Source organism: Leptonychotes weddellii, chromosome X (assembly GCF_054177405.1).
Source record: "Leptonychotes weddellii isolate Sample4059 chromosome X, ASM5417740v2, whole genome shotgun sequence".
NCBI lineage: Eukaryota > Metazoa > Chordata > Mammalia > Carnivora > Phocidae > Leptonychotes > Leptonychotes weddellii.
In genome coordinates, this window is record NC_138385.1 from 74,749,611 (window position 1) to 74,774,511 (window position 24,901).

Genomic DNA, 24,901 nt, shown 5'->3' on the forward strand with positions numbered 1-24,901 from the left:
TGCTACTGCTAGCATTGTTTTTAGTCTTGTTACTCCAGAGTTTACAATTTGAATCCCAAAAGCTTTCTGATAGGTAGAGTTTTGCTGGAGGTGGGGAGAACTAAAGAAGGAGTTGTAAGAGCAAAGAGAGAAAATGGGAAGATGGACTCCACCCAGTAGGGCCTTCCAGTGCCTTCCAGAAGCCACATCAACACCACTTGCGGGTTTCTCTCCCCCCCAGAGAGCCGTGAGGCTTCATAAGACGACACCCTCCCCTCCAGAACCCTATCTGATTTACAAAAAAAAAAAAAAAAAAAGGGAAATTCATCAGATACCATTTCTGTTGGTCCCTCTGAGATTTTTAGTAAAACACTTTGAACTGTTCTTTTGATTCTCATGTCTAGATCTTGAGTACAGCAAGCTTAACTAACTAACATCTAGTTTCTTCTTGATCACGTAACAATTGAACGTCCGTGTTATTAAATGGCCAGTTAGCTGGCTTGGTTTTGAAGCATACCATTGCCAACCTCAGTCATGAAGTCCCTCTCTCAAATATTGGACCCCAGATGTATATAGAGCATATGTTTACCTCCCGAGATGACTAAGGATAGTACAGCATCAATACACAATACCATTTCATCAGCTTTTCATGTGCCTGGAGAAAGAGTTCTTTAAAACCTGCACATCTGGGTGCCCATGAGCACTTGTAGGTTCTAACGGTCTAGCTGGGGCAGGAAGGGCGGGGAGGTCCCCGTGGGTTTGGATCCATGCGCACGGCAGAGAGGAGCAATAATTTGTCCTTGCTCAAGGAAGGAAGTTGAAAGAAAGGGAGGGGGAAGGAGAGGGAGGAAGGAAGGAAAGAAGAAAGAGAGGGGAAAAGTAGTGGGAGGAAGGAAGATTTAAACCAGTGTTCCTGGCTTGGCTAGAAAAACATTTTCTAAACAGTGTTTTGCAGAACACTGGTCCTGTCGGTACCCCCCAGAACTAGGACTTACTGGCCGGTATGTTAGGGTACCTCCCCTTAGGTCAGGGGTCAGCAAACCTTTTCCGTAAAGGACTAGATAGTAAATATTTGAGGCTTGGACGGCCATCTGGTCCCTGTCACAACTACTCCAATCTGCCAGTGTCGCATGAAAGACAGCCGGCGTGGAAACAAACAGGCATGGATGTTTTCCAATAAAACTTTATTTACAGAAACAGGCCCTATTCGGCTCACAAGCCATAGCTTGCCAACTCATGGCATAGGTCTTTACTAACTGCTGTGGCCACATCTGGCCAAGGTCATTGTATCCTCAACGTAGTACACCTTTTGCTGTATTCTAACAATCTCCTTTAGGACGCTGCCGTAGACCGACACTATCCAACAGAACTTACAGAACTTTCTCTGACAGTGACAGTTTTCAATATCTGCACTGTCCACTACACCAGCCGGTAGCCACACTGAACCCTTGAACTGTGGCTAGTGAGACAGAGGAACTGACATTTTCATTTTATTTAATTTTAATTTCTTTAAATTTAAATAACTATGTGGTTTTCCATTTTTTTCTTACTGCTTTTTTCCTTCTGCTTAAGACCTAACTGCATTAAGGCATACAGTAAGTTATGTTCATCTTGGGTCATTCGGTGTCTTTCTCCCATGGTGACCCACGAAGGGATGAGCTAAATCTCATCTGAACACCAAAAGATTCACCAAACGAAACAACTAGCCAGCTGCTGTGGTCTGATGTCACACAGATAAATACGGTGTCAAGAAGTTAGTTCTACAAAGCTCCTGGGGGTGGGAACAGGGCATGAGACATATACTAAAGAAGCCACAGCTTTTAAGAAGAGATGGAGCAATGGGGAGCGTCAGCTCATGAGCTCAGCCTTTTGAGCCTTTCATGATACGTGACTTTCTTTGCAGATACAACCAGACCTCCAAAGAAAGATGAAGAAAATGGAAAGAATTACTACTTTGTATCTCATGACCAAATGATGCAAGACATCTCGAATAATGAGTACCTAGAGTATGGCAGCCACGAGGATGCGATGTATGGGACAAAACTGGAGACCATCCGGAAGATCCATGAGCAGGGGCTGATCGCAATCCTGGACGTGGAGCCTCAGGTAACACGCAGCCACTCGCAGCCCCCATCAGCCTGCCTGCGTGCTCAGCTGGGCTTCTGACCTCAGAACTGCCCTCAGAAGGGCACGGGCCACGTGCTAACCTCGTAAACAGTTATCAGCAGCACAGGCCCCGGGGGCTACTGGTCTAGAGTGCGAACTGACCACCCCCTGGGCTCGGTGCACGCGCCGAGTAGTTAAGCAGCAACAGTACGCTGTCACGGGATTCGTGACAGTACCTGACTGGGTCCGTGCCTGCCAGAAACCCGACACCAACGTGACCTCAGGGTGAGACTGGCCCCCGGTTATCCCAACAGCCACCTTTCCCCCTCAGTCCAGCTCACACTGGCCCATCAGAGCCTCTGCCAGCATCTTCTGTGGATCGGCAGCAGGGAGCTCGGATCCCGGGGCCTGGGTCTGGTCTGAAACACAGCCTGGGCTTTAGGGAGGCAAGCCTGGGTGAGCCCAGGGGATGCCCGATGGAGTGGGGCTGGAGATGCACGCTGGTTGTCAGCCTCTGCCGGCTCTTTACTGAGGATGATGCCCGACCCTGGGCTAAAACTGGGAGGGATCTGGAGAGCTTAGAGGACACAGGAATGACTGGATAATCTGTAGGGAAGTCCCAAGCTCGAAGCAATAGGAATTATTCAACTTGAAAAGGAGAAAGCCACACCTCAAACATGTAAGAAAGCCAAACATGAAAGAAAGGCCTTGCGTCAAAAATGCTGACAAGCTGGGGCGCCTGGCGGGCTCAGTCAGCAGAGCATCCAACTCTTGATCTCAGGTTCGTGAGTTTGAGCCCCACATTGGGCGTAGAGAGGACTTTAAAAAATAGCTTGTCAGCTTTTTTTTTTTTTTTTTTAATCTCCGAGGGCAAACTGAGCAGAAGGGGGACTTAAAGCCCAGAAATGGATGTTGTAGACACCGGGGCGAGTTACAGGACAGGCTCGTCAGTGCCGCTGTGACTCCTGGGTCTGCCATTTCTAAGACCGGTCTGTGCCCCACATCCCGATCTCTTACAGATAGAATCATCTGCCCAAATGGCAGACCATCTCACCTCAAGCAGGCCCCATTGCACCAGGCTTCCCTGACTGTCCCAAACCCTGTTCAAGGGCCACCCTATGAGACCTGGTCCTCTAGCCATCCCCAAAGGGAGGACGGAAGCTGGGTCAGCAGGGTCCGTGTGACCCGAGGCCTGACAGCTCAGGCACTCGGCTCCAAGATCCTGTCGTCGTGGCCAGTGGGCTCCCCCGTTTCCGCTTCACGGCACCTGATGAGGTTCTTGAACTTGGAATCTGGTCAAGGCAGGGAATGCCACCCAGTTTACCTGGCAGTTAACTTGGACCCATAGAGAAGTAAATATACTCCGAATCCCTCCTTACTAGGGATTGGAAAAATCTCCTGGCCAGGGGTGGCTAGAGGCAGAGTCTCAATCCTGGGCCTGGTCTTCACCATCCTCCCCTTGGGTTCCACACTGGTCTTCACCTGAACGTCGTTCTCTGCTGGTAGTAATGTCTAGCAGTATGCTGGCTGCCGGGCCCCACGGCGCCCCTCCGCATTAGCCAAGTCCACTTTCGAGGGCTTGCTGTCCTCCTGGCGCCTGGCTCTCCCCGCGCCCTTGCCCAGGCACGCATCACTCTGCACTGCCGAGCGGGACACCCCGCGCGGCCTTATCAGGACAGCCCCAGCGGTCACTCCGACGAGTGGCACCGGCCACCAGAGCGCCACTCGCCTCAGGCTGGGCACTTTCCCTGCTCCCCTGACTGCTGGCTGAGCTCACCGCATTCCTCTCTCCCAGGGCCCCCCCACCCCTGAGGGTAGCAACAGGGATCGCCCAGGTCCTGCTCCTCTCGTTGGTCTGGTGGACTACACTGGCCCCGTCTAGACTCAAGTCCGGTCCCGCTCCCACGCAGACTTGGTGCTTGGACGTGCAGCTGCAGATGCCCATGGGGTCTGCACCCCCTAGGCTTTGCCCTCGGGCTGCCCTGCCTTCAGCCCCCTCTCTCCCCGGGCTGGACCAGGCCGGCGCCCTGCCTGCTGGATGCCCGGCTCCAGGAGGCTCTGCCCTTAGGACGCCTTTCTCCTCGCCTTTTCCCACCCCAGCTTGTCTGAGTCCCACCCCCGGCCCCCACTGTATCTCACGGACAGCTTGACTCAGCCAGCTTGTATGGAGCACTTACCCTATTCCAAGCGTTGTGTCAGGAGGTTAGAATACAAATAAGAAGCTGGTGAGGATGAAATTCATCCCTCGATGTACATCAACATCTCCCTAATGGGAGAAATGCCATGTGGTATTCTCAAGCCTGCTCACGTCTGCCACCGCTGACCTGTGGGCCGTAGGGAGACCACCCGACACTGGTGTTCGGCTCACTGAGTTTGGATCTGTTATTTCATGCTATCTTAGCTTATTTTAGACAGGTCAGGCCAAATCGAACCCATGTCTAATACTATATGTTAAGACGCTGTGGTCCAACTTTAAACTTAGAGGGCCACAGTAAAGAAGATTAAACTAGAAGCAAACTAGTAACCTAGCTTCTTTTAAAATGAGAACAGGATGTGTTCCTACCGTGCTGTGTATTTTGCAAGCACGAGTACTCTTTCCCGACTCCTTGGAACCCTGAGACAGAGGTATCAGTATCAGCTTTCATAGATGAAGAACCAAGGCGTAACAAAACCGTGACTCGAGCAAGGTTTTACAACCACCCAAAAGTGGGGTTAGAACTTGGACAGCGTTGGTCTGGGCTTTGGTTTTCGTACAGTTGGCCCCAGACTCCTTTCACTCTTCCATCCTGGAAGAGGTGACCCTGGGAATCCTTAAGCTTCTCCACCTTGTATATAGTCGTAAGATTTAAATCTTTTTTTTTTTTTGTAATGTTTAGAAAAATTGATAAGGCAGTCAAAGCCGAGGAAGAAATATAGAACTTCTTTCTCATGGAACCTTACCGTGATGGTTTAGTTTTCAGATTTTAATTTTATTCTGGTTTATCCATTTGCTGCTTTAAAAAGTTCACAGTAGCAGAATATTTGTGGATTTGTTCTTGCCCAGAGAGGGAAAGGTCGTCCACAAGGGGTAGCCAGGGTAGCTGCAGTCTTGTTAGTCTTGTTAGGGATCTACGCTTGGAAACAAGAGCCAGGGTCTGAGCCCGGGGTTGTTTTGTGAAAGCTGATCTCTGGGGTCACTGTGCTCTTCCTTAACCCCTTAACATTTTTGTACAAAATGACTCAGACACTTTCCCTTATGTACTTTATAAGTTTGCAGAACAGATCGGTCTTCAGGATATCTGCATCATAGATACTTGGTCAAATCTGTTTTCGTTCCTTACAGGGGGTAACCAGGGATAAACTGTCAGCCATATAGGAGCCATAAAATCAATTTGTCTCCACAGAAGAGAACTAAAAACTTAAAATGTTAAAATAATGGTGCTTCAGCTGTTTGAATCCGTCTTTTCAGCGATCTTTGTAGACTCTCCCTCCTCTCTAGGATTCAGAGACCTTCCCTGTGAATACTGACAGATTTGTGTCTCATCTTCAGTCAGAAAGGAAGAGGGTTTAGAGACCTCTTGAAGTCCTCCATTAACAGCTTGAGGGAAGGGAATCCTTGTGAAGCCATTCTAGTTGCTGTCCCTCAAGTGACCCTGGGCCTCGGGCAGGCTGAGACTGCTCCGAAGCCCCTGCTGGAGACCCGTAAGTAGAGTTTGGGGACACAGCCCTTCTGGAACCACTGAGGAAATGTGTGGTGACTCTGCTGAAGATCGGAGGGCTACCAGATGAGAAAATCTCAGTCCCGATGTGAGGGGTCTTTTCATTTTTGAAAATGCAACAGAAAAAAAAAAAAGAAAGGAACATAGGCTAGAAATCGAAAATCAAAGCCCCGAAAAGGCTCCCGTAGCTACTGTGATCGGCATGCGGGTTGGCTCTGACCCTCCCGGCAGGCAGGATGTGGGGGGGCGGGGGGCAGTCATCCTGGATCTCCTAGAAGCACACCAGTTCTTCCCTTGGAATTAACTAAGGGAATAGAACCGGGTTCTTGGACACAAGAGGCACCGGGCCGGGGGACGAGCACAGCCTTCAGTGACCGCCGTGTGCAGTAAGCGCGGAATGGCCTCCGCATCCAGACGGATGAAGGCGAAGGGCCCGCGTGCCGCGCAGAGAAGGGGAGCATGCTTTCGGGTGTTGCAGTACGATAGCAGGTTAGAACTGCTATTAAGATAATTAAGATATTATTAGAATTAAGATAATTCAAGGAATTGGGTGGCTGGCAGGCTGGGGCCACTGAGCAGAGAGAAGACCACTTCACGCTTGGGGTGTTCTCAACTTCACCCATGGGTTCCATTCAGCATCGCGGCCGTGCGAACCTCCCGTCCAGCCCTCGGGTAGTCAGGGACGGAAGCAAAAGTAGGAAGCGTGCACTGGAAAATCCAACCCGCCTAGCCACCTAGAGGCTGGCTGTGGGTGCATGAGGCTACCTTCTGTCTCCACGGACCCTGTAGCCTCCTGATCAGTGAGCACAGGAAGAATGGGGGGCGGGGGGAAGGCCCAAGATAATACTGACAAAAAGGGTTTCTAAAGGAAGATTCCCCGTTAAGCTCAAGCGAGCTATAGATGCACTTTTCCATGGTGTTGGTTCCTTGCTAAAGTCTTCAATCACAGAAGGGTTGGCAAAGAAATTGCCAATTACCTCTGTCAAACATGAACATAGGCAGGCTTGAAGAGCTTTCTCAGAGGAGAGTGTGACGTTCACAACTGAAGCACTGTGATCTGACAGGTGACACAGCGTGCCAGGCTCCCATAGCCCCCAAGGAGCGCCTGGGTCACGGAGATTCAGAAACCTAATCCCAGCGCACGTGAACCTTGCACTAAACCTTTAGCATCCTGATGGTCTCTCCCGAGCCTGTATATTCAGAGGCCGGGAGGCTCCCTTTAGCCACCAAGCCCAGTGCCCAACAGTCGAACATTTTCTGCCAGTCATTCGTGCCACTTTTACGTTTTCATTTCAGCATAAAGACCATTTATGCGAGGTGCTGTGTAGGGCATGAGGGAAGCGACCGAACAAGACCCAGCCCCTGCCCTCAAGCTCACCGTCAGGTGTCCAGGCGCTTGCATGTGTGGCGGGTACCCCGGGGGGAACCGGGAGGGGCGCCTGACCTGGCTCTGAACTCACAAAGGACTAAGACAAAAGAACACCAGTGCCAAGTGCCGAAGGCTCACTCAGCCAAGCCAAAAGGGAGAATGGGGACAGAGGGTCCAGGCAGAGGGAGTAGTAAGAAAAAAAGCTGGGAAACCAGAGAGAGCATGGCCCTTTCTGGAACTGGAAGTAGTTCAGCAAGGCCAGTCCACAGAGGGGGAGGGGGTGAGGTAAGCACAGACCAGCGCAGGAGGGAGGGAGCCGGCATTTATGCTAAGGCGTGGACATTCTATCCCCAGGCCAAGAGGGAGCCCTGGAAGGGTTTGGGGCAGAGCAGCAATACAGTGGGATTTGCCGCGCCAAAAATCGATCATTCTAGCGGCGGGCTTTAGTACAGAGGCAGAGCGACCCGTCTAATGGCTACCACGGTAAACCAGGCAAAAGAGGGAGGAATAGGAATAGGGCAAAGCGAACGATGCAGATAACAGAATAGACACGGTACATGCTCGTATAAAGGACAGGAAGGCGTCCTTCACACACACACACCACCCCCACCCCACCCCCCGTGCAGACAAATCAGTGACACGCCGGTCCCTCGTCAAGTGTGTGCCTGCGGATGCTGGGGTTTTGTTCTGTGGCGGGGAGGCCACAAGACCTGGGAGGCTTGCGTCCTCATGCGGGGAGCTGACGAGTAAGCCCATACCAGAATCCAGTCCTGGGGCACGGCGCCCCAGCTTGGCGCTGCGTCCCTGCGCACAGGGAGCTCGCGCTGTCCCGGGTGGTCATGCCTAGGGGGGGAACTGAACCAGCCTCCGAGCCTCCTCCTGTGGGCCTGCCAACTCCCTGGGGCCTCAGAGCACCTGTAGTGGCTCCGGCCTCCAGCCCTGGACCAGGTCTCTGGGCCACCCCGCGGCCTTTGGGCAGGGGGACGCAGAAGGCCTGGCAGTGCCCGGGGCCGGGGCGTGCTGGCCCCGTTAGCTATTTGAACATGAAGCTGTGGTGAAGCAGGCTGTAGATCGGGGCAGAGCCAGCCGCTGGCCCGGGTCCACCCGAAGCGCATCGCCTCGCCACTCCCGAGGCGGGCTAGCGTTCACAGGCAGGCTTAAACGAACATTAGCCAGCGCAGTCGGTGTTGACCTTTCTGAAGAAAAGGCAGTCCGACTGATTCAGGAGAGTCATAAGAAATGTCCGGTCTGGGGTGCCTGGGTGGCTCAGTTGGTTGAGCGGCTGCCTTCGGCTCAGGTCATGATCCTGGAGTCCCGGGATCGAGTCCCACATCGGGCTCCCTGCTCGGCGGGGAGTCTGCTTTGCCCTCTGACCCTACCCCCTCTCATGTGTTCTCTCTCATTCTCTCTCTCTCAAAAAAAAAAAAAAATGTCCGGTCTGTCCCCTTTTACTCACTGGTGGCCATTCTCCATCCTCGGGAAGGAAAGGAGTCCGAGGGGTTACTGAGACGCCTCGCCAGAAGTGAGTCACGGGCCCGTTCGGGCAGACTCGGTGACAGCCGCACCCCTCGCTCTGGGTCTCAATCTCCCGTGTGTTCCGTCCGCAGGCGCTCAAGGTCCTGAGAACCGCCGAGTTCGCGCCGTTCGTTGTTTTCATCGCCGCGCCCACCATCACTCCGGGTCTGAACGAGGTAAGGCTCTGCGCGTCCACCGCCCGCTGCAAGGACCCCCCCACCCGGGCCTTCTGTGCTCCGGACCAGAGCCCCGTCCCAGGCAGCCGGCCAGATGGAGGGGCGGAGGCCGGCCGGGCCCACTCCCTCCCAACGGCACCAGGGAGGAAAGGCGCCACCCCCAGGCCCGGCTCTAGGCCAAAGAGCGCTTTCCGGGGAGAGAACTCTAAGGAAGCCAGGACCTTGGCCCGAGGGCCCCGAGGCAGCCTCTGGAGTGGGACCCACGCAGGTCCCCGGAGACGGCCCCACCCAGAGACGAGCTCTGTCCCCTCTTGGGCCAGCTCAGCACCCACTGACTCCGAGGGCCTTCGTGGCTGGTGGACGCTGAGGGAGTTTCCGTGTGTCTGGTAAGAGTGTGGGTGCCCACCTGCCGTAGGCTCACTCTTGAGGCTCCTGCGCAGGGTTATCCGTTGCTTTGGCTGGGCCCACATGCCAGCAGAGGGCTCTCGGCTCTGTTCGGTGATCACCCCCCTAAACCCCCCAAGCTAGTGACAGTACAATCAGGCCTTGGAAATGGCACTCTGTGTACCTGTAAGGAAGAGTCAATCTTTACACGTGCAGGTTACTCATCTTTTCAGTCGTTCTTTTGTGTCCTTTCATTTGCATGAGCTCTACTTTCCTGTGTTCGTTAATACACCAGCATGCCCGAAGCCCCGCACTGTGCTTAGCGCTTTTCCTTTGGGTGCCGTGTATTTTTCTTGAATTATCATTGCTTTTTTTGTTTTTGTTTTTTTGCCTATTTTCCCGCCCTTTTACTAACTTTCCACAGCTGCCAAAATGGTGCAGAAAACTGCCCGTAAGTACCAGCTAGGAGGTGATGAAATACAGCCTCGTTTTCTTCCCTAGATTTAGAATGTAGACCCTCTCTCCCCATAAATCCTGGCTTTGGCTGTTAGAATAGAGGCATTTTGTTTTCACTGAGTTGAACCCTGCTGGTGCGTGAGGCAAGCCCGCAGACGGGCTGTTGCCGAGGAGGAAACCCACGAATATAGTTTCGTCTTATACGGGCCTTAAGAGGAAAGCGCTCTTTTTCCGTAAAGAGAATTCCAAAAAAACTGATGCCATCAGCCGTAAATTTTCTCGAATGTTTTCATCATAAACTCTGCTGGTGCTTTCTGAAGCCCAGGCCTGGGTTTCCGTGGAATCCTCTAGCCCAGAGAGTGACGTGCTGGGAACTGTATCTTCTTGCAAGGGCAGGAAGCGCTCCCGGCCTCGGACGAATGAGTGTTTCCCAAAACGGGGCTTTTGTGTTGTTTGCGGTAAAGTAAAGCCACAGTGAAAATACTATGCTATTTAGGTGCCAGCGGAGAGTGTGTTGATAGGACCTTAGAAGGTGGTGATTAACTGAGGTCTTATCTACGCCGTAGCCATTAACAGCCAACATCCAAACACATGATGCCCTGCTGTGACATCCCAGTAGAAGGCGACCAAACACGGAGGACACTCGTTTCAGAGCATCCTGATAGAGCAGATGGAGCCCCAGCTTCCCTGCTGTCCATGCCCCCCCCCCATGGTGCCACCATGGGATCAAGTGACCTCACTTTCAATCCCTCTCCAGAGTTGCACCCGCAGACCGGGGCTCTTCAGGAAGGGTTTCTCACAAATAATGGATGGGCCTCAGAGAAGAGGAGGGGTCCTAAGCCAGCTGTGGGCACCATGGCTCCCAAGTTCCTGAAGGCACTGCATCCTTTCGTTTTTCTGGAGGGGCGTGTGCGTCATCTCGGGCCTCCATTTCTTAGTAGTGTAGCTTTCCGTCTTGATGATGGATTTAACACTCCTCAAACCCTGTCATGGCCAGTGTTAGCCAAGTGCTTGTTCTTTTAAGGAACATCTAGTAAGCGCTTACTGTGTACACGGCGCAATGCCAAGTGCTGGGCACAGCGATGACAGGGCACACGGGACAAGCTATCGCTCTAGTTGGGGAGAGAGATGCTAATCAGACAAGCAGGTATGAATCGTATCTCTCTGTATGTGTAAGTCTCAGCCCGACATCTGACCCACCTGGTGCTGGGGGAGATGGGGGGGGGGTGTTGACTTAGGAGTTCTCTGGCTTCAAATTTGAATTCGTCCCTTGAAAGTTCAGCGTAACAGTATCCGCCCCGTGAAGACCCAGAGGCCGACTTTCTGGTGGCCCTTAAGGGATCCCAGTCTTGAAAGAACTGCCATCCTGAAGCTAAAGTGAAACTCGTGGGACAAACGAAGGACCCCGCAAGGCCGCCTCCCATGGGCTCAGCCTGGAGAGGGCTCTCCAAATCCGCAGCAAGATGTAGGAGCGGAGGAAAGACCTTCCCTGCAGCAGAGCCCCCGAGAGCTCGGTAGCTGCTTTTCCCGCAGAGGTTCGGGTCCTCCTACCCGGCGCCCCGTGTCCGGCCGTCTCCAGCGTAGACCGCTGCGAGGGGGTTCCTCAGATGCGGCTTGCCTTGGTCGCTGAGAAATGGCCTCATTTCATCCATTATTTGTAACACCCAAAAAGCTTTTTGCCTCTGGCATCCGCTGCTGTTGAGTGTGGGCCATTAGATGTAATTGAATTCCTGGAACACGTTGGACCTCGAAGTAGAAAAGGGGAAAATACAACTTAATTTGTTGGCCAGAGGCAGCGGTTTCTTGGTGCAAACGCAGCGGGGCTCCGGGGCCCGGTGCTGGTGCGTGCAGAGGGCCGAGGGAGGTGCGGGGTGCCGGGCGTGGGGGCGGGGCAGCGTGTGTGCCCAAGATGGTCCGGTCTCTCTGGTCCGGGGGTGGGGTTGGGGGCCCTGGAGCTCCTGTTGCAGGGGGAGCCGGCAGGCTGCCGGCCGTTCCTCTGTAACCCTGCCATCCCGGGGCCCATTGTCACCTCGGTCACGAAGCAGACTTGGCCTCGTACCCTGATGCAGCACATCAAGGTTTGGCCTTGACCGTGTCTGCCCCTGGGAAGAGCAGAACTGTGGAAAGAGAAAGAATCCGGCTGACTTCTGTCCCCTCTTTGCTCCTCCCTTCCCCCCCCCACCCTCCATCCCCTCACCCTTTAGGATGAGTCTCTCCAGCGCCTGCAGAAGGAGTCCGATATCCTACAGAGAACATACGCACACTACTTCGATCTCACAATTATCAACAATGAAATTGATGAGACAATCAGACATCTGGAGGAAGCCGTTGAGCTCGTGTGCACAGCCCCGCAGTGGGTCCCGGTCTCCTGGGTCTATTAGGCCTCTCCCCAGCTAGCTACCTGATGCCTACCTGGGAGCCACCTCATCCGTGGAAAAGCCTCTTTGTTATCGGCCTTGTGTCAGCAGGTCATGGTCCCTAGAGACTACCTAGTTGTAGTGTGACCTCCATTTATAATTATTGTCATGTCTGAATAGATAGGAGGAGAAAAACAATTACACACTAATTTAAAGAGACAGTATCTTTTTTAATCAGTTCTCCTAAACTTTAATAAAATGTATCTTTAAATGTATGTATTATTCAATCCTTTGGAATGTTATATTTTTGGAAATCATAGCTTTTTATTTCCAAGGCCCCTAAAAACTGCACAAAATAGATGCTGCTTTCTATAATCTATTTTAATAATAAACAATGATTCTGTTACCTTGACTGGGGGTGGAACACTACATTCTTTTTAGAGTCTGATTTTATGGATTGGAATAGCTTTCTTTCCTTTATTTATTTGAAATAATCAGTCTAGTGATTACAAAACAGTCATAAATTTTTAAAGGCCTTTTTTCTTTTTTTTTTTAGACTAGTTTTTTTTTTTTTAAGTCCTTTATGTAACATCCAGATAATGTGATACTGTCTCTTTGAAGCACCCTGTAAACCTTTTAGAGATTTGAAGTTGGGTCTTGACTCTTAATGCATGTGGACAGTCGCGAGCGTTTATGCTGTCGGTGTGTCTGTGTTGGACAAAACAATCTGTAATCTACAGCAAAGTACATTCCGTTCACGGGGCACACCCAGGGGAATAAGAATAAAATGCTATTATGGCTAAGTTGTAAACCTATGCACATCCCTTGCATTTCGGGCAACTTTATAAAAAAAAACTGATTTTTATTAATAATAATCATATAGTGAAATGTGTTTGTAATTTTGTCTCAATTTAATTTGTTGTAAGGTGGGAGGGGGAGTTGCTGGTTTCACCATTTCAGATCTGTGTTGTCTGAGAGTATTAACGTTTTAATTAAGCAAAGAAATGAGGATTTTTAATATGTATGTAATTGTTTTAAAGCACCCATTTTAAGAGAATATACTGTGCAATGAAGAAACCAGTTTAGGCATTTGCTATAAACTGAATTATTCCAAAAGAATAATCTATAACAGCCCTGTAAATTCCTTTAAAATGATAACTAACAGGACAGTTTGACCAATTTTTTTTTTAAATATACTTCCTTTTATGTGTTCAATAATTAAATGCCTTTGGGTCCTTCATTTCATTATAGATTTGTTCAGGTTTACAAGCCGATGATCTTTTAGATAATCCTTTAGATGCTCATTGAACCACAGAAGGCCCAGGAGTGACCCTCAGTTGGCAGGACAACACAACACTCGGCCAGAGCACAGCTTGGACCTCGTCTGGCTCCCAGAGCGCAGTGCGCCCGAGGGCCACCGTGTGCTGGAGGCTGTCTGGGGTGGCTCCTTCCTCTTGCTATCTCCCTTGGCACAGGAGAACCATCTGTCCTTGTTGCTTTAGAGACATTAACCATCTCATCGCCCTTCCACGAGGTCCCATTCTTCCAATCCAGGAGATGCAGGCGAGGGTTTTCTGACTCTTGGCCGGAGGTCAGTGGAATATTCTTCATTAGAGTGGCAGGGTGTGAAGTGGTTCCGGTAACCTGAGATCCTTGAGGCAATACCATCCGGGTCGCTTCTTGTTGGTTAGATGGCCTTGTCGCTTTGTGCCTTGGCAGGATGTGCAGGGCGGCTTCTGAGCTGCACAGGTTGAAGGACCGCACACAAAAGGCAGTTGTAGACTCCTTTTCGGGTGTCCCCCTCCCCTCCCACCGACTCTTCTTAAAACGGTGATTCTCTCTCTCTCTCTCTCTCTCTCTCTCATGTCGTCCTTTGTCAGTGACCGGATGAGTTTCCAATTTCCCAGGTGTTGCGGGAACGGCTTCTGTTGAGGCCCCCCAGCAGGGGGACCAAACCGCCAAGCCAGAGACACCCTGGATGGAGAAGAAACCCCCCGAGTTGTTTGGAGCTGTGTTAGGATTGGTTTCAATCTAACCAACACCAAGTCCAGGCAGTCATTCCCGTGATGGTACTGACCACAATGCGGGCTCTTCTCAGTGTGGAAGCGCCCGCTCTACCTCTCTTCCAGTGAAGCACAAAGAAAAATACAGCTACCACGTGGGGAACACCAACTCCCTCCCTCTGCTAGAAACGCCCACAGCCTGTCTCAGGCCCTTGGAGGCCACATCTCCAGAGATGCTGAGGATGCCCTTCTTAAGCCACGTTGACAGAGGTGGATCAAGCAGAAGAAGAGCAAAGCAATGCCAGTTTCAGTGTCTGTGGCCCCAGGACTGAGAAGCACTTAGCGCTCGACCGGAGGCACACAGGCGGGCACCACGCTCGCCCCGTGCGGGTGGCCAAAGCCCAGCACCCAGAACTCGTCCTGGCCGAACCTCTCAGGGCGCTCATCGGCTCCATTCCACTCACACAGGCCCTTCTCGAAAGTAATGTCTTTACGACCCAGCAGAAAATACTTAAATTCAGAATAATCCCCGAGCAAAACTGCTGCTACATCACACTCATCCACTAAGCAAGCAAATTACTAAAAAGCGTCTTCACTGCTTCCGTCCCATCAGCAAAATCACTTTTTCCCCCCATTTTAAAGACCGGAGCAAATGATTACAATCACCAAATCTTATCACTGGTCAGTTGAGCCATATTCCGGAGGGTTCCCACCCCCCACGGCAAAAAAGGGGCTGTATTTAATATGCGGGATCATTCATTACGAGGAAGGGTCCTGATTTTTTTTAAAAAGGTAGTAGTTCCTTTGCACGAGCAGCCTATTCAGTTTTAACACTAAAAAGGAAAATGTCACTCATTTCAATTCATCTGGAAGTTTCCTCAGTGTCAAGATAATATGGTAGCTTTTTAAAAGACAATTAAATGTATCTCCTGTCAGATAAGATGGTTTAAAATATTGCCTCAGAGAAGAAAAGAAATGGGTGACCTACTTCTTGCTACTTGCATTCAGAGCCCATCCTTTTGGTGGCGGGTTATCTAAAGAGAATGAAGAGCCTGCGCTGCACGAAGGACCCAGCAGTTGCTCCTCTTCCCCACGTCCAGCCCCAGCTCCCAACGCCGGGCGGCCCGTTGGTTGCAGCCTCAGTGCCTTCCCACCCCCCCCCCACCCCCGGCGATCTTAGGAAAGCCTCTGATCTCATTACTGCAGAGGAGAGGGCTTGTTGCTTTTCAAATCGTTCATGGTTACCTGTTCATCAAGGCTTCGAGTTCATTCCTTGAAAAAGTCTAGTCAGTTGAGCCACCCTCGGGGAAACGGGACAGCGGAGATGCCCAGAGTGGACGCGGCTCCTTGGGGACAGGCAGCCCAAAAGCAAACTCTCTTGTCTCCCACTGATGTGATGTCCTTTTCATTTCAGGTCAATCTCTTGGGCAAGAACATGCTGCTAACGCTAGCAGGAGGATTTTCTCGTTAATAAATTCTTAATTATACTGCCTCCCACACAGCCACCCTTGGAAAGGGAAGGCACCTGGCAATGGGCATTCCAAAACAAGCCGCTTCCGGTCCCCATCCCTCCTCCTCCTTGCTTCCTATCATCAAACGCAAGCGTGTGTGTTGGGGGGCGGGTGAGGAGTCTGTTTTTCCAGAACTGAACACAGCTTCCTAATTCCATCCTCTTCACAAGGGCTTAACATACTGAGGCTGATTACAGCCTGTCATAGACTAAGGGTCCCTGAGCGCCTTTCTCTTGTTCTGCGCCTCTAATTCTCTTTGAAAGGCATTCTGCTTCTTGACGCAGCTTGCAGAAGGGCTACCAGCTTTCATCATGAATCATTTCCGTTGGTAGAACTCTTCCTTTTCTTACCCCTTTGGAAGTAAGGTTTTCCTCTCCCTTTGAGCTCTCCGGTTCAGGGACTGTGCCCATCAGGCCTACTCCATTGGCTTGGCCCCCGCTCACTTACGGTATGCCTTAAACTTGGAGCTCTCGGAGGTCTCGGGTCTTCGGGCTTCGTGAGTGAAGTCCGGCTGCGGCCCGCATCCAGGAAGCGGAAGAAAGGGACACGAAGGGTATGTTCACCGGCCCCCCATCCCTTTCATCTGCTCCTTTCTCCGCCGTTCTTGGGCCGCGGAAGGTGGGCAGACCGGGGCCCGCGGGGGGTTCGGGGAGGGGGGCCACGCCACCTCTAGGACAGGCACTGCCAAGTCTTAGCCCTTCGGAGGCAGAGAAAATCCAGAGCGCGCCGCCCCCCACCTCTCACCTGACCCTCCATCAACCCTCTTGAACCTGTGCAAATGGACTGAGCAAAAGAAAACGGAGAGAGATGTTTGTCACCACACAAGAGACCCCGTTTCTGGCCCCAAGCACAACTCTGTAGCGATGTATGCTCAGAGAGCAGGTGTTCGGCCCCTTCCCTCCGGCCTGCAGCCAAGGGACCGAGCCGCGCTCCCCGCAGGAGAGGCCTGGGGCTGACGGCTCGGGGCACGGGGGACGGGCAGCCTCTTACAAGGAGTTCCGCTTGGGAGCAGAAAGGGGCGCTCCTCCACAGGGAGTGGCCCCACCTCGTTTTCATTTTGAAGAGACCAAGAACTGGGGGAACGGACCTCCAGTCTCAGCTGTGTCCTGGCAGGACGCCCGGGTGGGCAGGTGGCAGCGGGGGGGGGGCCAGGGGGGCAGCGGCCGGACCCATGCGGAAGCCACGCCGCCCTCACGTGCCGAGGCCACGCCATCGTGTTCAATGGCAATGCAGGTGTGTCGCCCTTCAAACTCAGTTCTGGGGTTGTTTTGCATAAAGTTTTGCCACCGTGTTCTTTTCTCTGTATGTATAATTGCCTTTTTATAAAAGGTTTTGAAGTATTGTCTCAGTGATAAAAAGACAGCGATGTTAACAGTTGTTGTATATTTCACCATTTCCGATTGTAAGTATTTGCAGGGTACAGCGAAGCCTTAGCACACAAGAGCATTCGTGCAGGAGGGCTCCTTCAACACCCAGGAGGTGAGGGGATCGGAAAGGTTCAGATTCTCTGTAAATGTCCCGCTTTTCTTTCTGTGTGTATCTATTTACATGCCTTAGCACACGCCCTCCCGCCCTGATCCCTCTGCCCTGTCACTGGAACCACCGGGCCGCCGTGTGCGGCCAGTTACAGTACAGACCGATGGAACCCTCAGCAGTTATCTCGTGTGACAGGGGAGGAAGAGAAACTCCATAGTATTCTTTGTAGAATATACATACCTGTAGGATGCTGTGTAATGGGAAACCATAGAATTGGGCTTTTGTCATTTCAAAGTTGGAGAAATGTATGAATAAAATGTATAAAACACGAAAAGGCACTGGTCTCCTCAGATTACAGGCCACACAGCTGGGCGGGGGGGGACAGACCACAGGAGGATTAGAGGGACAAGGAGTTCCTCTCCAGGGTTTAGCCTCACAGACCTTCCCACAAATGCACGGGGGCAGGGAGGGGGGAAGAGGACGGACACCTTGTGGGGGCACGGAGAACAACCTCCCCCCTCTCTCGGGGGAGCACATCCCTGGCTCGAGGTCCTCCCTGGCAGTCAGGGTCTAAAGCAGAGCTGGCACAGACTGCGTCCTGAGAGCAGTTCAAGTTTAGTCGCTTGTACTTGGATGCGGATTTAAGATAGCTTCGGGTTTAAAAAAAAAGGAAAAAAAAAAAAAATCAGCTCCCAGAAATAGAAGTCTAAATTGATCGGGGCAGTGTAGGCGCCCAGCATGGAAAGCACGTCTCTTGTCTGATGTCTGCAGAGAAAGCCTCAGGAGGAAGCCTGCTGCCCTTGGTGTGCAGTGGTTTGCTTTGGTCTCTGGCTGGAGTCTGGGATACGGCCCCTCACGTGCCTCAGTGACCTACTCTCCACCCTCCTTTCCCTGGGCTCTGGCCCAGCAAAGGACCCTGGTGGCTTCAGACAGCCACACTTGCGTGTGTCCAAACACGCACACCTCCAGAAATAGCCCGGGCCCAACATGCTCACGTGGCTCGTGCCAAAGAAACGTAAACTAGGAGGGATTGTTTGCTTTTCTCAAGAAAACTTCCCCCTACCAAAAAAAATGTATAGAAGAGTCGAGATCATATTCAGACACAAGAGGTTGAGCCCCTGGCCTTTTGACTCCGGGAAATCCCCAGTCATCTTTCTTCAGATGGCTCAGCTCAATGCACAGAGGACCAAAAGCCCAACACCAGCATTAAGCTGATTTTCTGTACTTCGTGGCACTGAAAACACATCGAACAGGCCAATACTTAGCTGGCAGAAATGAATAGAAACATGTATTTCTGTATTTTCCCCAGTTTACTGTAATATGATAAGCTGAATAAATAACACTAGGTATCATTCCATGAACGACTGCAGCAGAGAGGGGGGCATCTACAAAAACAGGGCAGCCAGACTGGTGCAGGGTAGTAGACTGTGACCTTGAATAGCCTGAGGGTAGCAAGCCCCCTGAAGGACAATGTAGTAGTGCAAGCTAGCAACCCAGCCAAAGGCCAGGGGTGCTCCAGGAGAGAATGTTCCAAAAGGTGGCATCTGACTTTCTTTCTCAAGGAATGAGCACGCAGGACATGGGCCTGCAGACGAAATCCCACACTTAGGGCAGTGTGGGGGCTCCTGCACCCACCGCGTGCACCTGCCCCCCACACCCCATCTTAACCTTTCAGGGAGGGGCGCCCAGAAACAGTTTGGCCACAGACACCTCCTTAGGCCTGATCACTAAAAGCTTCCAGCTCCTGCCATTTGCCCTCTTCCCGTTTCCGGGGCAGCTTTACCCCCGCCTCCCCGTGGCCAACTGCCCTGCAGAGAATCTGGCTCCCTCCTGCCACCAGAGCAGGCCGATGAATGGCTTGAGAGGGGCAGCCTGCTGGGGCCTCGCAGGTGGCTCTAGGCCCTCGCCCTCAAGATGTGAAACTAAAGCCAGGGACCAGGAAATTGAGATCGTGCAAAGCTAGTGGTGAAGGCTCAGCCACACAAATCAACAGCTTACCACAGAACTTCCCCTAGAACCTTCTGGGGTGATGGAAATGTTCTATTTCTTCTTTGGGGTGGTGGCTACATGGGTATATACAATTGTCAAAACACATCAAACTGAACACCTATGATCTGTAACCTCAGTTACAAAAAGAAAAGTGAAAAACCGTATGATCATTTCACAGCTGCCAGAAAGACGCCTGACAAAATTCAACACCCAGTTCTACTTTAAAAACAAAAGCTCTTAAAAATCAGACAGAAAACACCCTTAGCAGATAAAGAATGGCTATTGCAACCACAAGCAACATAAGCCACCTACCAGTGCCGCGATAAAGGCACTAAATTGCCATTATCTTGTACATCACCTAAACAACACATGCTCCCCGGAGACTGAGGAGAAAATATGGGTAAACCAGCAGTAGATACTCAACCAGATCCTGCCACTCAGAGTCAACTGCCATAACCCCTTGCGTGTAGCCCCGCCACACAACCATAGACACGTGTTTGTATCTGCGCCGTTCAATGCAGTGAGGGAGTCCTACTCAACACGCTGCTCCCCCACTCATTTCATAGATCCTCCTCCCTCCATGAGGATTTAAGACTGCTTCCAAAACACTGCTCAGAAACAGAATCAAGAAGTATAAACAGAGGAAAAGAGACCAAACTGTCCGTATTTGCTAATAATATCATTGTATACCTTGAAATGCCAAAGAGGACAACTGGACATCCATTCAAATTAATAAAGAACAGATACAGAAACACAGAACTCAGTAGTAGTCTTACACAGTAGCGATAAAGTCAGAAAACGCTAATGGTAGGGGCCCCTGGGTGGCTCAGTCATTAAGCATCTGCCTTTGGCTCAGGTCGTGATCCCAGGGTCCTGGGATTGAACCCCCCCCCACCACGCCATGGGGCTCCCTGCTCAGCGGGAAGCCTGCTTCTCCCTCTCCCTCTGTGATCTCTCTCACTTTCACTCTCTCTCAAATAAATAAATAAAATCTTAAAAAAAAAACACTAATGGTAAGAGGATACCATTCTCAATTGCAACAAGATTTTAAAAACCAACAAAATCCATGGGATGTATATGAAAAGAAAACAAAGCTGCCCTGAGAAAAAATAAAATAAAAAGCTGCACAAGGGCGCCTGCGTGGCTCAGTTGGTTAAGCATCCAACCCTTGATTTCGGCCCAGGTCATGATCTCACAGTCATGAGATCGAGCCCCGCATGGGGCTCCATGCTCAGGAGGGAGTCTGTTTGAGATTCTCTCTCTCTCCTTCTGCCCCTCCCCCTCTCTCGCTCCCATTCTCTTAAAAAAAAAAAAAAAAAAAAGGCTGCACTGAGAATGTAAAAGATTTGAACAAACAAAGAGAAATATTCTTGGATGGAAGAACTAAATATTTCAATGGCATCAGGTTTTTCCAAATTAGTGTGTAGGTTTAATATACCACCAAATCAAAATCCAATCATTTTTTGACCTTTACAAAATGATTATTCATTGATAAGAACATGGACTTTTTATTGTAACTTTAATTAAAGGAAATACTAAGGAAACAAGAGTAAATGAAGGGTGAGTAGCCCTTCCAGATTTTAATCTATTCTAAAACTAAGACAACTAAGACATCACACACCAAAGTGAGTTTCCAAGAGTTCAATATAGAAATGAAATGACAGGAAATGAAAACACAGAAGTAACCAATAAAACTCTAGAAGAGAGTAACTTTTTAAGTTTATACAAGAGAAAGAAGTCACAAAGCAACTGAAAGATTTGATCTCATTAAAACATGTTTTTTTTTAAAACCACACATCCTTTTTATTGTTAAGTTATAAAGAGGTATCAAAATTAAAAGCAAAAATTACAGGGTAAGACTTAACATAACTACTAGGAGCATCAAAGGAAGTGAAAATGGGACTAGGCGCAGGGCAGTATGAATTAATGAACATGGGAAGGACAAGGATGGGGAGAACAGTGAGCATGTGCTGAAGAAGATACTAGGGGAGAGGATCTGGTGAAAATTTTGATCTTAGACAAGCGCCTAAGAAAAAGTTGTAGCCCACAAACTCAGAAAGACATTTTGTAATAAATAGGACATACAAAGAGTTTATTATATAATGAACTTACATAAAATGGTTAAAAATACTAACATCCCAGTATATAACAATGGACATGAACACTTTCCCTAGTTTTCTAGGGAAAACTACTATTAAAAAACAAACACTGGGGGGCCTGGGTGACACAGTTGAGCAACCGACTATTGGTTTCAGCTCAGGTCGTGATCTCAGGGTTGTGGGATGGAGACCTGAGTCAGGCTCTGCCCTCAGCAGGGAGTCTACTTGAGATTCTCTCTCTCTCTCCCTCTGCCCCTCCTGCTCATGTGTCCTCTCTCTCTCTCCAAAATAAATAAAATTTTTTTATTTTTTTTAAAGATTTTATATATGAGAGAGAGAGACAGTGCATGAGAGGTGGCGGGGGGGAGAGTGGGGGCAGAAGGAGAGAGAGAAGCTCGGTCCCAGGACCCCGCGATCATGACCTGAGCCAAAAGCAGACACTTAACCGACTGAGCCACCCAAGCACCCCTAAAATAAATAAAGTCTCGGGGCGCCTGGGTGGCTCAGTTGTTAGGCGTCTGCCTTTGGCTCCGGTCATGATCCCAGGGTCCTGGGATCGAGCCCTGCATCGGGCTCCCTGCTCCGCCGGAAGCCTGCTTCTCCCTCTCCCACTCACCCTGCTTGTGTTCCCTCTCTCGCTGTGTCTCTCTTTGTCAAATAAATAAATAAAATCTTTAAAAATAAATTAAATAAATAAAATCTTTAATAAAAAAAGCAAACATTGAAAAATACCTCAATGATCAAGGGAATACAAGTTAAAAAACTTTTAACTCTTGAGATGTTAAATGAGTGCTTAACTACTTGGAAAAAAAAAAAAACTGTTAAGATGTTATAGTTACCTATTAGCAGATTTTAAAAATACGATACCCAAAGCTAGTGTGTGTGTTGATGAAACTAGCATTTCCAACCATTGCTCAGAGCACTGCAAATAATATAGTGACATTTACCAAGAGCCATGTAAATTAAAGTTGATATTTTTCTTACTATTACATTTCTCTGTAACAGTTTTCATAGAAGAATCTAATAAAGGCAATTGGTGACATTTACTGAGTAGTGACTGTGATGTTCCAAGCACTGAGTGCTTTGAACGCCTTATTGTACACTTCCTTCCTCAGGCATCTGAGAGCTCTTCATCATAAAGAAATATCCCCAATTTCAAACACCAGTGGGATGATGAAGGTAGGACAATAAATGAATTTTTTATTTTACAATTTTACTCAATATATAATTTTTTTTAACATTTCTCAAACTCATTCTCTTGCTCCCTTAGCTCTGGTGATGGTTGGAGCAACATGGCGGGGACAAGTCCATGGCTCGGTCTCCATGTCTATACTCTGTGCTCCCCTCCTTGCGCCGCACGCCAACCCCAGTGTGGAGTTTTTGCACGGATAAAATACAGAGAAGCACGCCCATCCGACGGGCTGCTTGCCGCATTAAGTGAGGAGCGCACGCACCAGCTGGAAACCTCCTTGGCCACCTCCTTCCTCCCTGAAAGGCCGCCACAGGACCCTTCCTGAACCTCATGCGACACTTATGCCTACGACGTACACGCCGGGTGGTACCCCACCATTTCAGTGGAACACAGGTGACTTGTGTTTCCTAGTTCCCACTCATGTATACATGATGGCACAGATAAGGAGTGTCGCCGTCATTGGACGCGGCACGGCGGCGGCTGAAGGCTGGCAAGCACTGCGGGCTGATGCCCACAGCCCCCCAAACCCACACTCACCCTCTGCCTGGGCCCGGCTGCCACCGTCAGGCCCTGACTCCTCAAGAGCCTCCCGCCTCGCTGCAAAGGCAGCCTTCTCCAGCCGACAGGCAGAGCTGACGGGGAGGATCACGTGGCGGCAAAGAGGGGGAAAGAGGCAGCACCCAAAGGACACCTCAGAACAGGGCATGACATTCAGCCAGAATAATTTGTTCCCCTAAGAAGCACTTTGGATTTCTGCCCGAGCACTCAAGCTGCCAGCTTCAGTTCACCGGGCGACACAGGTCATCTGTCTAAACAAACTACAGTAGAAGAGTCGTCGTGGGTTGAAAAGAAGAAACATCTTTTTTTTTTTTTAAGATTTTATTTATTTATTTGACAGAGAGAGACACAGCGAGAGAGGGAACACAAGCAGGGGGAGTGGGAGAGGGAGAAGCAGGCTTCCCGCGGAGCAGGGAGCCCGATGTGGGACTCGATCCCAGGACCCTGGGATCATGACCTGAGCCCAAGGCAGATGCTCAATGACTGAGCCACCCAGGCTCCCCAAGAAGAAACATCTTAAGCGGAGAGTTGCCCAACCAGAAAGTAAAACATATTAGAGAGCTTAATTGAAATAATAATGGCAGTGTGCAGAGACAGACAGACAGACAGAGGGAACCAAACAGAGAGCTCAGATCCACAAGTATGTAAAAAATTGAGTATGATGCAGAGAGGGCTTTGATGCAGTGGTGAAATCATGGACTATTCTACTGAATTATCCATATGGCAAAATTTAAGTTAGACCCCTACCTCATCATACATGAACAACAACATGCTTGATGGCTAAATGACCTGTGAAAAGCAAATCTTTAAAATATAATACTATTTCGGGGCACCTGGGTGGCTCAGTCAGTTAAGCATCGGACTCTTTTTTTTTTTTTTTAAAGATTTTATTTGTTTGACAGAGAGAGACACAGCGAGAGAAGGAACACAAGCAGGGGGAGTGGGAGAGGGAGAAGCAGGCTTCCCGCTGAGCAGGGAGCCCGATAAGCATCGGACTCTTGATTTCAGCTCAGGTCATGATCTCAAGGTCGTGACATCAAGCCCTACGTCAGGCTCTGTGCTCGACTCAGAGTCTGCTGATCCCTCTCCCTCCCCCTCTCTCCTCTCCTGCCCCTCCTCTCACGCTCATGATCGTGCACACCCACGCACTCTCTCTCCAAAATAATAAAATCTTTTAAAAATAAAAATACTACATATAAATATATATATATAATATATATGTGTGTATGTAATAAAATATTTTAGGACTTCAGGTTAAGGAAGGATTCCTTAAAACTCAAAATGTATAAACCATGAAAGAAAAGGATTGATAAAGTTGAATTTAAATTAAAAACTAACAAGTTCTGTCTACAGAGGACATTATCATAAACAATCTAAAAAGATAAGCCACAAACCTGGAGATGATGTCTGGCACATATAACTGTCAAAAAATTAGCATCCATGGGGCGCCTGAGTGGCTCAGTTGTTAAGCGTCTGCCTTCGGCTCAGGTGGTCCTGGGATCGAGCCCCGCATTGGGCTCCCTGCTCTGTGGGAAGCCTGCTTCTCCCTCTCCCACTCCCCCTGCTTGTGTTCCTGCTCTCGCTCTCTCTCTCTCTGTCAAATAAATAAATAAAATCTTTAAAAAAAATTAGCATCCATGATTTATAAGGAACTTCTAAAAAATAATTTCTAACAGGGAATAAATGAGCAAAGATATGAACAGGCAATCCACAGAAGATAAAATCTGAATGGCTTTTCTTGAAACTCACAAATAATCAGGAAAATCAAAAAGTAAACTTTTAATAAGGGATTTCACATTCCACTAATAGCAGACTATGTAATCCAGACCCACCCCAACGCTTAAGACAACTAAAATAGCTGACTGAAGTATTTAAAATGTATCTGTTTGGAGATTGTAGCAAACTAACAAAATAATGCAGAATTAGGGGGCCAGGATTTGGGAGAAAACGGACTCCCAAGGGAGTGAGCATTTATTTAGGGGCACTTTTCCTCTGGAGACATTTGTTCACTCCAGAGGAACAGGCCAAGAGGC

The 24,901-nt window shown here is 49.8% G+C and overlaps 1 protein-coding gene across 1 annotated transcript in view; it reads left to right on the top strand.

The window, feature by feature from the left end:
* Positions 1 to 13,280, top strand: part of CASK (calcium/calmodulin dependent serine protein kinase) — a 327,853-nt gene extending 314,573 nt beyond the window's left edge. The window contains 3 exon segments of the mRNA XM_081808983.1: positions 1,883 to 2,085; positions 8,760 to 8,843; positions 11,888 to 13,280. Of these exon segments, the coding sequence (XP_081665109.1) occupies positions 1,883 to 2,085; positions 8,760 to 8,843; positions 11,888 to 12,064 (464 nt within the window). The 3' untranslated portion in view covers positions 12,065 to 13,280.
* Positions 13,281 to 24,901: the final 11,621 nt, after the last annotated feature.